The following is a 14983-nucleotide window of genomic DNA, read 5'->3' as shown; positions in this document are numbered from 1 at the left end:
ACTTTGCATTTAATGTTACATTAAATTCTTAGTTGGTTAAGTAATAATGAAGGGATATTTTGGTAAAAATGTTATTTATTTTTAGAAATTGACTATTATTTTGAGACAAACCAAAAATGAAAGATGGATTATAATTTTAGGACAGAGGAAGTATTTGATTTTGTGAGTCGTATCCAGTTGGATTTGTCGTTTGAATTGAATTGGGTAATTTATGAACACGATTAAAGTATTAAACAAGTTGTTTCTAATGATTAATGTGAAAAACTTCTCAACAACTAAGAGCATCCACAATGATGAATTCAATGGAAGAAATGAATGAGGTTGCAAGTCTAGTTGTCATTCAATGGATGAAACTCTACCAGAATGAGATGTCACCTTGACATTCAATGGCTTTGGAGTTCAATGACCATTGAACTCTTCAATGGGAAAAATGAAAGTTTTTAATCTTAAATACATACTATAAATTAGCTTTTGTAACTTTCTATTCAACTTTGTAGAGTTGAATGCATTGTAAGAAAAATTTTGATTGAGTTGTATGGAATATAGAAAAATGATGTGACAATCCATTGAACTCTATAAGTTCAATGCATTGTGGATGTCTTAACTTATTGTTATGAATGCCTCTTTGACTGGATCAATTTGTGATCAAATAAATCTAAATTTACTTCGGTTTTTACAATATGGATCCGAATAGTCGGGATTAAATTAAAATTCGATTCGAACCACCAACTTATAATTATGTTGGATTGTGTTTTACCAAAATTCGGTTTTCAAAAGTCAAAAAATTCCAAAGTATATAGTATAACTTTAGCATCAACAAACTTGATTAGTCAAGTTTAAATCCACAAATTGTTCATCTCATGTCATCTTAATGAATAACTCAAATACATGTGAATTAAAATTTATATTAACCGAAGTTTTATATATGGGACATGCCTTCTAATTTAATTCATAAAACAATGCTAATAAAATAATATATAATTGAAAATATTTATATATAAATATAAAATATAAATAAATAAATCAAACAATGTCATTCAGCTTGTTTGGACCATTAGTTTATATTTTAGTAACCAAATCCAACCAAAATACAAGTTAATAATTCGGTTTAAGTCGATTGCAAGACAAAAATCCGACTATTCAAACCATATTTTTTAATCCAAATTGTCCAATTAAACATTTTGTTTTATATGAATAGTGAACAACAATATCTCATCGTTAAAATAGAAACTAAATTCAAAATCAATGGAAATTTTCAAAAATATCCAAAATACAAATATGATTTTATTTATCAATATGTACATATATGTATGTATCCACAAATATACAAAGGAAGGTGCAAAAGCTTACATCGGCAACAAATATTGGAACTCAAATTCATAAGGTAGCTTCTCCACAATGGATGCAACCTTTGCATTATTCACTCCTCTAAAGCAATCCACCATTGATTTCCTCAATGAACCAGAAGTTGGCAATTCTTGGCACAACCATTCCACCAATCTTTCCAAGTCTTGTGCAAAATCATGCATGTTTCTAAGCAAAAGCTCTGGTAGTCCAATTTTCTTTGCACTTGTTACAACTATTGAAGCTTGTAGGTACTCTAGCTTTGCTCTTTCCAACTCATTCACTACCCCATCACTTGTATAGACTCTCACCTTTATCGAAACATATTAGCACTTACGACATGATACCCAAAGATGATAATTATATATATATATATATATATATATATATATATATATATATATATATATATATATATATATATATATATATATATATATCCACTTGACAACACTTTAAATGGACACTTACCGCAGGAGAAGAGCGTGTGCCACAGCATAAAGCAAATGTGACATTTGGGTCCATTGATTCGAGTCCATGAAGTTTGCGCAAGATTGCTTCTTTATCATCCCTTTCCGCCTTACCATAAATCTAATCGATTAAAATGTAAACTTGATTGGATAAAGGAGTAATTGAGAAACCATTCCAGGGTTAATTAACTAATTAAGCATGTGTACCTTTTCGATTATTGATGCTTCTTGCCTTCTTAATATGACATGTTCAATAGCTTGAGCGTTTATTGTGTTGCCTCCGATCTTCAATGTTGCCTGATCATCATTGCAAAATTTGGGTTTATTAATGTTAATCTTACAAATCTATATATAAATACAGGGGCATTTCAGTCATTTTATAACCACACAAATAAATATAAATAATAATAAATAAATGAATTCTTTTCCTGATCTGGGAATCATCACGAACCTTGTTCATGAGGGTCAGTAGTTTCTCTGGACTAGAAGGAACTCCATATTGAAGAAAACCCTGAAACGATAAGTTAACTCAAAACACTGGCCATTTAAGGAAATGTAGATATAACATCATCTTTAGGTGATTTGGTGAAGGGGGAAAGCTTACATGCATGATACAAGCATTGTACATGTTGATCCAGAATGCTAATTTCTGCTGTGAAGACAAAAACAGCAAATCCACCTTTTGTAGTCCATTCATATAAGCCCTGAAAGCACAACATTAGTATCACTATAGCACATCATTGATCATACAAGATACAACTCATCAATGCATGGATCGGGTGTCAAAGTCTTGAAAAGTACCTCAACTTTTGTAGCAATGGAATGTAACTTGAACTTGAAATGCATTTAGGGTCCAAAGAACTTGATGTGAACTTAACCAAGTTCTTGTAGCACCCAATGTCTCTAGGAATGGAGTCTTCCAGGTTAAAGATCCCATATGGGTCTTGCTGTCTAGACTCCTTCTGAAGAAGCAAGCTAGCCTTCGAGTTCAAGCAGGGTTCAGCCCTGAAACTCATCGAAAAGTTGGCTGATCTAGAAATTGGCCCAGATTTCTCGAGCTCCATTGTTCTTGACGTCCTCAAGAGTCTCGTGAAGATGAAGATCAAACATTTCATAATGTTTTCCGAAAGTTTGTTTGGTGACCATTTTAGAATGTTCTCTTCTTCGGATTGTGATGACGTATCTGAAGACGCCGCGAGATTTCGTTCTCTCTAGTAATAGATACAACACCAGAAATTGTAATTGAAACATATATATAGATCAAAACGATATTTCGAATCTCACAATATGTTTACATTTATAGCATACCTTAGGAGTTACATGCCTTGTATCTCTTGCAGGCGACGGTGGTTTAAGAATCCCAGTTCTTCTACTTGGGGTTCGTTCCCGGGTCCCAAGTTCATCGTTGTTCTCGTGATTTTCTTTCTGATCAGAAAACGATACGATTTTTGTTCTTGACTTCTCGTGTGAATTGAAATCTCGGAGACTATAATCACCCTTTATGGCTTTACTAATAAAGTGCAATGCCTTTGTCTCAAATGACGACTTGTCACCGTATCCTCTAGTGTTCGGTTGCAGCAATGGCGTCGCCGGAGCTAGAGAACCGTTGGGAATTTGACGAAACTCCCCCTGTTTCATTTTAGATTCTCTTGTGGCTTCCTTTTCTTTATGTAAGTCAGTTTGAAGATGGGTTATTTGGCTTTCTAGTCTTGTGATCTCATTCTCAACCATGGCTAGTTCTGTCAGTAACTCCTTCATCTGTCGCATATAAAAACAAATGGGTGTCACGAAAAATTGTGTCAGAAATTACATATATGAACTGGAGGTGGAATGAACTGTAAATCGGAAAAAATGGCACCTTTGGAGGAAGGGAATTCGGGATATGAAGAGAGGAATGATCTTGTTGTTGATACGTTCGTTTCAAAAGCTCCCCGACTTTTTCTTCGTGGTCTAACATCTTCTGAAGCGTCGACACCTGATTTAATGAATCGAAATATATGAATCGAAATGCATTGGATAATCATGAAGATTAACTTCTGCAAAAGTTACATACAAATATAGAGATGGATGAAAGCCAATTAAGAATGGGGGATGGTGAGCCATGACTCATGATTGTGTTGGTATGCAAGTCATGTTATCTGCAATTGAACCATAACTTTTTTTTTGCTTAAAGAAGCATTTACAAAATAGAGTTTCTTGATCGATTCGTTTGACATGTTTGTAAATAATACCATTAAACATTTAACATGTAAACTACCCATATCATGCCCACAACCTAAGCTGTATAGTACTCGAATTGATTAAAGCAAAAGATGTATGCATGTTATATTTCATGAAAATGGTAACATTTGTTTAAATTGATTACATAGTTTAAGATAAATACGCCAACAAATTAATTAATGTTATCTTATAACAAAAATGGAAAAGTTGAATTACCTCTCTTTCTAATTCTTCCTTCTTCTGATGTCCACTAAGCTGATTCTGGTTCTTCTGAAAACAACGACTCATGGTATAAAAGCAATATCGAAATGTTCAAATCTTATTAATGATGAATTACAATACACTTACAGTAACGCCGGTGGTGTTGGCCGGTGGGGCATTGGTGGTGGTGGATATGTGAGCTGCCATCCACATGACCGGTATAGAGTGTCCCGGGAAGAAGTAAAAGCAGTTGGGAGTGAAGATTTGTGAAGAAACAGATATGTTTAAGTTGATATGAAGTAAGCGAGTTGTTGGTGGTGTTGCTTTGATAGGAAGGATGTTTGGTGGGATGGTGGTGATGGCGGCTGTGGTGGTGGCGGTAGTGGTGGTTGTGAATGTTGACGTTTGGATTTGGCGTTATGAGGATTAAAAGAGCTTTCATGATGAGAAAGATTGCTTCTGGTTGTTATATTTCTAATTCTTTGGGGTGGTTACATAAACGTAAAAAGGTGAAATATCAATCATCGCCGTTGGACCATATACATACTTAAATAGAAATATTTAAATCTTTAAACGAATAATTCATTTATAATACCAATCAAATATATACATTTTTCTATTTTAGTAGACCATTTTTATCGCATTTTCATTCAAAGGTAACTATCAACTAAAAGGTTAATATCCTATAAATAAAGCAATTAGAAGAGTTAAATAAAGCAATTAGAAGAGACCGTGCGTTAACGCACTATCGTCATTCTTTTTTGGGCTTTTGACATAAAAGTCCTTAAGTTTGTCAGATTTTGTTGGTTTTGTCCTTGTGACGACTTTTTGTTCGTTAATGTTCAAAATTTGTAAAGTTTTTTTTTTTTTTTTTTTTTTTTTTTTTTCCTTTTTAAAAATCTTTAATGTTTTTACCCTAAGTATAGTTTTCAAGTTTGCAAAAAGCCCTAGAATTTATAAATCTTATATGTTTTTATCCTAACTATGTTTTCCAAATTAGACATTAAAGTCCTTAAGTTTGTTATATTTTGTCGGTTTTATCCCTAGACACCTACTATTATAGGTAGCAAGGGCAATAATGAAAAAAAATTGAAAAATTTTGGATATTAACGAACAAAAAATCGTCATAGGGACAAAACCAATAAAATCTGACAAACTTAAGGACTTTTAAGTCAAAAGCCCTTCTTTTTTTGCGCCACTATTTTTAAATTTATAAAAACCTATCAAATCTCAACTAGTTTTAAAATATAATTAGACAGTCTACCAAGTTATAGAGTAATACATCATAAGGGAAGAAAATGTGTCGAACTCTAAGGAAACGAGTATGATTTTGATTCAAACAAATAAGTAAATAGTTAAACTAAATACATAAAAATAAAGATGGGGGTTTTGTTTAAAGGGAAAATGACACATTAGTCCTATAATGTATTGCACATTTGCTCATTCAATCCCTTAACTTATTTTTGTGCTTTATGTCACACCCCCGGGCCAGACGGCGGAAACGTCTAGAGGCGGGTGACTTCATTGTACAGTATTATAACAATTGAATATAAATGAAACAGAACAATCCAAATATCATACATTAAGATAACAAGCTTACATTGTTTACATATTGCATTTGTCCTTTAAATTACACAAGAGAGACATAAGTAGAAATATTCCAAACTACAACAAAGATAATCCTGCATCTGCGTCCCCCTTTTACTTGCTTACTAGATCCCTGAGAATACAAGTCGTTTTGAAAAGCGTCAACTAAAAAATTGGTAAGTTCATAAGCGTTTTTTATATAAAAATAGTTTTACACATGTTTACAATCGATATCCTTGTACTTTCAGAAAATCCGATATTTCTATGAAATCGTTTGAAGTCTTGCTTTGAAAATTATAGATATATGCGTGCGTGTCGATACTTTTTGTTCATCCATATAAGGAGTGATCTTTGAAAAGTAGTATAGTTTGTAAAGACGAGTTGTTTTCGAGAATAGTTCTTTTGAGTAGTAATAACCAACAGTTTCTAGAAAATCCCCTATTTTCCAAAAAGAATATAGTTGTAAATCTTGTTTTTCTTATCGAGTACAAGTGAGTATGCGTTCTAGTTTATCGTTATCGAAATCGCATAAAATCGTTTTCTCCAGAAAACCCTATATTTTCTGCTATAAAATATTCGGAAGTTCTGTCTCCAATTGTGTATACTTGCATATGTGTGTGGTTAGTTTATCATTTTCCAAAATCGTTTACAATGTTTTTCCCTAGAAATTCCTATGTTTTCTTATTAGTAAAATAGCAGTACTAAGACTCTAATACTTGTTAGGTGAAAGAAATCAACATGACGATTGTGGACATTCTACGCAATGAAAAAGGACAGTCAACACAACAAATGCGGACCATCACTGCCGTGTGTAGGACAATCAACACAACGTGCCAAAATTTATTTATGAGATTTTCATTACATAAATTTCTAGCTAACATAATGTATTCTAGTGAGTCGTTATAACCATACTAATATGACCAGACCTGTTTTGGCGTTTCTCAGGCGCCCTTGTTTTGTTAAAGTCATTTGTCATCCTAGACTGGCCAGTCTAGCTATAGCAAACAGCGAAGGTGCAGGGTGTCAACCCCGTATAGATCTATACACACATTCCCGCTCTCCCTCCAGAAGACTCTGGCTATAACTCCTTACAGGACTTTAGACGCACACTTATATATTTATATTTAGGTACTTTTGAGATTCGTCTGAGTAGAATATTAACAACCTTTTGCGCAATCGTTGAGACCCATTATTTGTTAGATAAATAATGATACTCGTACTTATTGAATAGAAATATCGTTTTCGTTTCATATCGTTTATTGTGCTTGTTAACCGAGTGCTTCATGTTCGTCTCGTTTCATTTATTGAAAAATAATCAATTTTGAACATTTATCAAAATAACCCAATGTTATTGGGGTTGGCTAAACTAGTCCTTCCCTTCTATAAATTCTCGGCTCATGCCCATATTAGTCAAAAGAAAAAGTGTCAAGTTATAGTTTGTGTAAATTTATGACCTCAGGTTATGACACACATTATCTGTTTTATGACATACAGATCATCACTTATGCTTTTGAAGGTTTTATGACATTAGTTTATGACATGTAAATATTTTGTCATAACAACTCTGTTTTCGTATATTTTTCTTGATAAAATTATTTATATTAAATATTTATAAGTAATCACTAATAGTTTGTTAATCTGGTCAAAAGTCTTGAGTATGACATAATGTTCCAAGATAACCCTTATGTTTATGTTTGGCCAAAAGTGATCCAAAATATTATTATCTCCATAACTTAATCACTTTTAAAAATATTTTGTCCCACAACTTGTTTAAATTAATCTTGAAGCAAATCCTTATAGTTGGTGTTACAATAATTCGTGACTTATACTTGGTAACATACTAGTTCTTCTTTCCAAACATGATTTGAGGAAATATAATCCAAAACTCTTGAGACTTAACCAAAATCTCGAGTTTTTGGACTATTTATAAGGGGTTTCATACTTAGGCACATGTAATATGGCATGCATACACAATAAGAAAATAGATTATGATTTAAGCAAGACTTTGACTTGTATCCTCCCCCAAAAATAATAAAAATCTCGAAAAAGTAGGGGTATGAAGCTTACCTTGAGTTAGCTTGTGGGTAGGGGTGTAAGTGAGCCGAGCTATTCGTGAGCTACTCAGGATCGACTCGTTAAAAGCTCGACTCGAGATCGAATTAAGTGATCCTGAGCCGAGCTCGAGCCTAAATATGAGACTCATTTATTAAACGAGCTCGAGCCGAGCTTCAACTCATAGTCTCGCGAGCCTAAACGAGCTTAAACGAGCCTCTCTCTCTCTCTCTATATATATATATATATATATATATATATATATATATGTGTGTGTGTGTGTGTGTATGTATGTATGTATGTATGTATGTATGTATGTATGTATGTATATATATATATAGAGAGAGAGAGGCTTGTTTAAGCTCGATTAGGCTCACGAGCCCACTAAATTGTTCACGAGCCGAGCTCGAGCTTCATTTTAAGGCTCGAATCGAGCTCGAGCTCGAGCTCGAACTTCCTCAAAATTAAACGAGCCGAGCTCGAGCTTGGTCAGGGTCGGGCTTGGCTCGGCTCGTTTACACCCCTACTTGTGGGTGCTTTGAAATGTAGTGAAGAGATCTTGATTCTAAGAACTAGAATATCGTTGTTGAACTCCTTGAAGCCTAGATTACTCTAAGGAGGTTAAATTAGGACCTTGTGTGTAAATGAGGTGATTTTAACAAAATAATATATATGACAACTAGGAGATTTTGAAATAGCTCACCTAATTTCCAAGAACCACCTTGATGATAAAGATTTTTGGAAAATCCACTTGTTCATGAGAGGAGTTTGTTAAGTGGGCGAAGGAAAAGATCTTGAAGAAAGACGAAACCTCGAGGGGAAAATGGAGTAAAAGTGAGGATCAGTAAGAAGTAGTTCTTCTTTTGAATAAAAGAAGGGGAGTTGATTTGATGTGTGCTTGGAAGTCTGGAGGATATTACTTGTTTATTCGTGAACACCTTGGAAATTGTTGAAATGTTGCATCAAAAAGCCAAAGGCATTTGTCTTATTCACATCTCATGGTTTAAAATAATATCTTTTGAAATCTTTAAATATTATCTTAAATAATCAAATTTGGCTTAAAACAGATGTTTAAGGGGTTTAAGTTAGGAAAAATACGAGTTTGGAGGAATTCCCGACGTCAAAATACCTCAAAATGATGAAAAATTCCGAAATGGACAAAAATCTGGAGTGTAGCCCTGTTCCTGCGAGGGTCCGAAGGGCTTAGGGGAGTTCCGGAGCCTCTTAGCAAAATCTGAAGTCAACTAGGTAATTTTCGAAGTCGCTTGGTGAGTTCCGAAGGCAATTCTCAAGTTTCGGAGCATTCCCTCGGTTCCGAAGTCAGGAGGCGGAGTCAACAGGTCCGGTCCGAGGTGCGAAGCCGGCTAGGAGTTTCCGAAGCAAGCATTAAGCAAGACCATCTGGAGTTAACCTTTCGGAGCATGCGAGGTTGTATGATGCAAGAGGGGTTCCGAAGTGAACTAGGGCATTTCTGAATCCATCAAAAGCTCCGAAGTAGAGAGGGTTCCGGGCCAAGAGGGTCCTTTTGGGTTTTCTTCTTAGGTTTTTAGTTGTTTTCGACTGAGGAAGGTACATAGAGAGATTTGAGATATGTGGAGAGATTTCACATACTTGGAGAGATTTGATATACTTAGAGAGATTTGGGAGAGATTTCACATACTTGGAGAGATTTGGGAGATATTCGATATACTTGGAGAGATTTGGAAGAGATTTGGTATACTTGGAGAGATTTGGGAGAGATTTCATATACTTGGAGAGAATTGGGAGAGATTTAATATACTTGGAGAGATTTGGGAGAGATTTCATATACTTGGAGAGATTTGGGAGAGAAATTGGAGAGATTTGCATTCTAACACTACATGGCTCATTAGGAACTCGTATTGTATACTTAAATGTGTTATCACAAGTCTCACAATAGTTCTTGCTTACCTGAGGACGGAATTTCCTAGCCAAAAATGCTAGTTGTGACACTTTATGAGGGAATAAACTCTGAAATTATATGTCTTTTTAGTCTCTCTAACATATATTAGCCAGTTTCATGTCACTTAAGAATTTTTCTATTTAAAATTCAAAATCACATTTTGACCATTTCTTTTCTTCTTTTTAGTCTCTCTCTCTCTCTCTCATGAGATGTTTTTTTTTTCCGAAATGATAATCATATCTGGATGCAAATATGTGGGGTGGGGGGTGGTTAAAGCGTTAGGGTTTTGAACAATTGTTTTTTAATCGCCTTGAATTTGAATGAATTTGTCCATGTCGACTTTTTGTCCAGTGGCATCTTGACCAATGAAGCAAGCACCGGCAATGTTATCTGTGTAATCTTTGCTTGAACAAGCGTTCATCACCATAAAAACGGTCGTTTCTTCTGATGATGACGATGAATTGAATGTTTTCAATTTAATCTAGGTGTTTTTATCTTCTTCACATGCCTTTATCGAAAGCAATATCATCATCATCGAGTTTATAAAATTTCAGTTACATAAAAGTTAGATACCTTTTAATGCACAATTTAAAAGCTTAGAAACAGTTTCTTCTGGTTCTTTATACACATGATCTTGAGCTAATGATTTCCCTATGGCGATTTCATCACTCAAACTATTCAAATTTGCAACTTTTTCATTCCATCCATTAATTCTTCGATCGACAGAAGAGACAAAGAGGAGGTCTGCATTTGAGAGAAATGGATGTAATACATGGCTTAAAACCTCGATTTTTATCACCCATTTCTCCGTCTTCCCAAATACTCTGAACAGCTTCACGAGCAATGCTTATGGTGATGTCGGCTACAATATAAAAGCCTTTTTCTAGGAAGGGTGTCATTATTCTTCGATTTAAAGGGTTTATGATAGACGAAAACTTCAAAATAAGACGACAATGCAAAAGAAGATGACCATGTAAAGTGTTACAGGTGGTGGAAGGGGTGAATCGAGTCATGGGTTTGGAGGAGAAACGAGACATGGGTTAGGTCAAAAGGTGGGGAGTTTCATAGTCAGTCTATGTGGCAAATGGGTAACCGGGTTACCCCTTCAATATTTCCAAAGTGACCAAATAGAGGAGGCAAAAACAAGTTTATTCCATTATAAAGCACAAAAATAAGTTAAGGGATTGAATGAACAAATGTGCAATACATTGTAGGGCTAATATTTAATTTTCCCTTTTTTAAATTATTAAACTTTGTTTAAACACCCAAGTTAAGCAAACAAATGTAAAGAACTAGTTAAAAACAGTAGATTTGAAGTACTTCCACTAGAATATGAATCCCCTAGTTTCTATGTTTGACTCGTTAGCATGCAATGGATTAATGCGTTGGATACCAGATTTTATGACTAGTTATCTTGGTCCGAAATCCTAGTACTAATGATTAATGAACATCTAATCCCAATGATCATGCAATTAGTGAACACAAAACCATTTAATTTAATTCAACTATGAACGATATGATCTAGTGATTTCTTATCAACGATCATGCCAATAAATCAAACATAACATGGATAACTATAACTCTCTAACATAATCAAAGGTAATAATTCATATTACCTAACCCTAGGATTGGATAATTCTCTAGTCCTAACAATTTAATGATCATAAACATTTAAGAATCAAACTAATGTAACTAGATTGATCATCTAAACACATAACTCACATGTAGGTAATAAAAATCATAACTTTAACATGAAAGATAAACAATCAATCGAAAACAAGTTAAAATCCAACTCACATAATTCTAATAATTAAATCAAAACATATTAACTCGGCTTCATCTACATCTAATGAAAGTAATAAGTTTTGTAGCCTTGCATCATAACTAGAAAACTGAATCTAATGGACCCGGAATAAAAAAACATGATATTAAACAAACCGAAATGATATAATTGATAAATTCTTGCTAGATCTTTAAAAATACACCCTTCAAAGGTGTTCTTCATCTCTCAAAAATGTCTGGAATCGTCAAATAACTTGTTCCCCAAGTTGGTGTAAGTTGGCATCCGAATTAGGGCTGCAAAACTCGTATATTTATAAAATTCCGACATCATGACATGGTAAAGGTCTCACCACGATGTGGTGATCGGGTTTCCTTGTTGCACGTGAACACGTATACCAAGACGGGAAACTTTTTGGAATTTTCATAAGGGCGCGACGCGCCTCATAAGATGGTGCGGTGTGTTTTCAGCTATTTTTCTGGTTACGTTTGTTTTTCGTCTGTTTTAGCTTCGTTCTCATCCTTTTTCATCCATGCTCCGATTTTAACTATAAATTAACATTTCAAGGCATATTTGAAACATCCAAAAAATACGGTCCAAAATTTTCGTTTTAAAATCATTATTTAAACAATAAATCATCCATCATCATAATAAAACAAGAACCATTTATCTCAAAAACATCATGTCAAGTACTGTATCAAAATCATATAAGTAATCATCAGAGTCTAAAATAATCCTAGGTTGAAACTGTGGTGTGTGCCATGCGATCATCCCGAGCCCTTCCCTTTGTTAGTGGAAGTACCTGAAACCAAAACTGAAAACTGTAAACATAAAGCTTAGTGAGTCTCCCCAAGCTACCACATACCATACACATAACATATAACATGCACTATAAATCTTGGGACACCGCCCAATTGCACCGGGACGAACCCGAAATCGACTTAACCGACATTGGACTCACCCCAGCATCAGACTACGTCTAGCATTGGGCTTACCCCGACACATACGCATCATATCATAAATCATAAACACATAACATAAGCATATAACATACATCGGGCTTGCCCCGGAATACATAACAAACAACATATAAACTAGCATGCATCGGGCTTACCCCGAAACACATAACACATAGCAGATACACTAACATACATTGGGCTTGCCCCGACATCGGGCTTGGCCCGGATCGTATAACACCTAACATGCAAGAATCACAAAGACATCAAGCATACATAAGCTCTTCTCGGGACCTCCTCGACATCGGACCGAAATCCAGAATTACTAATATCTAAACGGGTCGGCATTGTGGTCGTAGACCCGTTCCTACTGGAAGAGGACTCACCTCTCAAACCGGATACTGAACTCGTGCGTGTGGAATCTCTGTTGGCTGCTCCCACGACACCCCGACTAACTCTATACAACAATACTTAGTCAGACAAACTGAGAATCCTTCTAAGGGTAAAATGACAATTTCACCCCTGCTCTGATTTGGACCATAAACAAGGCCCAATACCATCTAATCTTTCTAAGTCCACTAATGATCCATTAAAGGCCCACTAATGGCCCAATTTTCTAAATTAGACCCAACTTATCAAATGGGCCTTTCCTAAGCCCAACAATGTCCATAGTCCAAAATCAGACTTCTGATGGCCCAAAAAGGCCCAATAGCTAATAAGTCCAAAAGTTGGCCCAAATCGAGGCCCAAAACGTAGAAGCCCAATATTGTTGAGTACGTGGGGCGTAATTCTCTGTATGCAGTGTGTGCCTGCTGCATGGCCTGTACGCTATGTGTACTAGCTAGTACGCCCAACATACTACCCTGTTAAGCTACTTTTCCCATTAAGCACTTAATACTCAACTTCATATGCTATAACTACAGATCCAAGTCCCGTTCAACATCCTAAACCATAAAGTCGATCACTTGGTGGCTTGCAACCCACCAAATGAGCCCAAATATAGAATAATAGCAACTAACTCCATAGAAATTGATAGATCTCATGCATGGTTCCATAAAAGCCCCAAAGACTGAAACTTTACTGCTAAAGGAAATCTTTGAGCTCCAAGGGTGGCAACCCTAAGCTCAAAAACGAAGTTGCATGATAAATATCCATCCTTTGGACCTAAAAAGGCCCAAAGCTCCAAAATCTTAGGTCTAAACTTCTAAGAGGAAAGTTAGAAGCTTTATACCTCCTTTGAGTGCCAAAAGATGAAATAGTTCTTGATCCTTGAGCTCAAGATACTCAAGTTCTTCTCATTCAACTTCTCTACACTTCTTCCAAGCTTTTCTTCACCAAATGAGCTCAAAAAGGTCAAACACATACAACAATGGAGTATGAGGCGAATTAGGGTTTTCTGAGGGTGAGGGGTTGGTAAGTGATAAGTCCATTTTATGAATGTACTAAATTATCATAAATCTGTTGAATTGATGTATAATTGTCCAAGAATGGCACTACTTTGATGAGTTGTCGAACTTCATATGCAGGTCAATATATTGTCCTAAAAGTGGGCGGAACCTGCAAGTAAAATGGATTGCTAAAGGAATGAAGAAACGTTGTTGGGAAAATTGACCATGATTCAATGTTTTGGTCATATCTCAAGTTATGCAGATCTGATTGACATGAGTAAAGAAGTTCTTGAAACTAGACAAGATTTGCTACAACTTTTGTGTTTTGTGTTTCTACTAGTTATGTAGTTTTGACCACCAAAACTTTCACGGAAGATGAAGGACACCTACAGGCGTCTAAGACGTCCCCTAGGACATCCAGGTCAAATGGTCAGCATCTGGTCATTATTTTAGAGCAGAAAAGAAGGAAGAACCTTCGTCGACATCTTACATGGCGTCTAAGACATCCCCTAGGACGTCTTGGCATTTTAAGGACGTCCCGTGTTGGAACGGTGTGTTTCGAAAAGTTTGGAAATCAAGAAAGGGCGTCCTGGAACGCGTCTAAGACGTCTCCTAAGACATCTGATGTTTTTGGCCATTTTTTAGTGTATTTCAAGGACGGCAGAAGGCATGTTAGGACGTACAAAGAACGCTTGGGCGTTATACATGACGTCTAAGACGTCTCCTAGGACGTCCAACGTCCCACATCGCCCGATTTCACTCTTTTCTTTCAAATAATATAAATAGGGACTTGTGCGTTAGTTTTTAGGGTTACCACCTGCGATTTTTCAGAGTTTTTCCTGTGTTCTTGAGGCTTCTAAAACCCTTGGAAACATTTGGAAACACAAGTCCATTCCATTTCAATCCGGATTCAAGGTAAGATTCAATTCAATTCATCATCAAACAACATTTGAAGATCATTCAACCGGTGATTCTCATTAACTCTGGTAATTTTCAGAAATGATTACTTTCTCCCAATGTTTATTTGTTTCATACTTTGATAATCAGTATGCTACATTTGTTTG

At 35.4% G+C, this 14983-nt stretch overlaps 1 protein-coding gene across 3 annotated transcripts; it reads right to left on the bottom strand.

Annotated features, from left to right (window-relative positions):
• Positions 1-1262: 1262 nt before the first annotated feature.
• LOC111901470 (uncharacterized) lies at positions 1263-4680 on the bottom strand. 3 transcript variants are annotated; one of them, XM_023897327.3, is made up of 10 exons: positions 4383-4680; positions 4251-4304; positions 3673-3789; positions 3123-3572; positions 2616-3025; positions 2419-2518; positions 2266-2325; positions 2022-2111; positions 1816-1923; positions 1263-1655 (listed from the first exon to the last, which is right to left on the bottom strand). In XM_023897327.3, exons 1-10 carry the CDS (start codon positions 4446-4448, stop codon positions 1347-1349), a joined length of 1764 nt encoding a protein of 587 aa, XP_023753095.1. In that variant the 5' UTR covers positions 4449-4680; the 3' UTR covers positions 1263-1346. The 3 variants fall into 3 exon arrangements, with proteins under 3 accessions (XP_023753095.1, XP_052624102.1, XP_023753093.1); XM_052768142.1 differs by having other exon boundaries at positions 1816-1935; positions 4251-4301; XM_023897325.3 differs by having other exon boundaries at positions 1816-1935; positions 4383-4679.
• Positions 4681-14983: the final 10303 nt, after the last annotated feature.

This window comes from Lactuca sativa, chromosome 2 (assembly GCF_002870075.4).
Source record: "Lactuca sativa cultivar Salinas chromosome 2, Lsat_Salinas_v11, whole genome shotgun sequence".
NCBI lineage: Eukaryota > Viridiplantae > Streptophyta > Magnoliopsida > Asterales > Asteraceae > Lactuca > Lactuca sativa.
The sequence above is the reverse complement of the archived record's forward strand: the minus strand, read 5'-3'. Positions and strand labels throughout refer to the sequence as shown.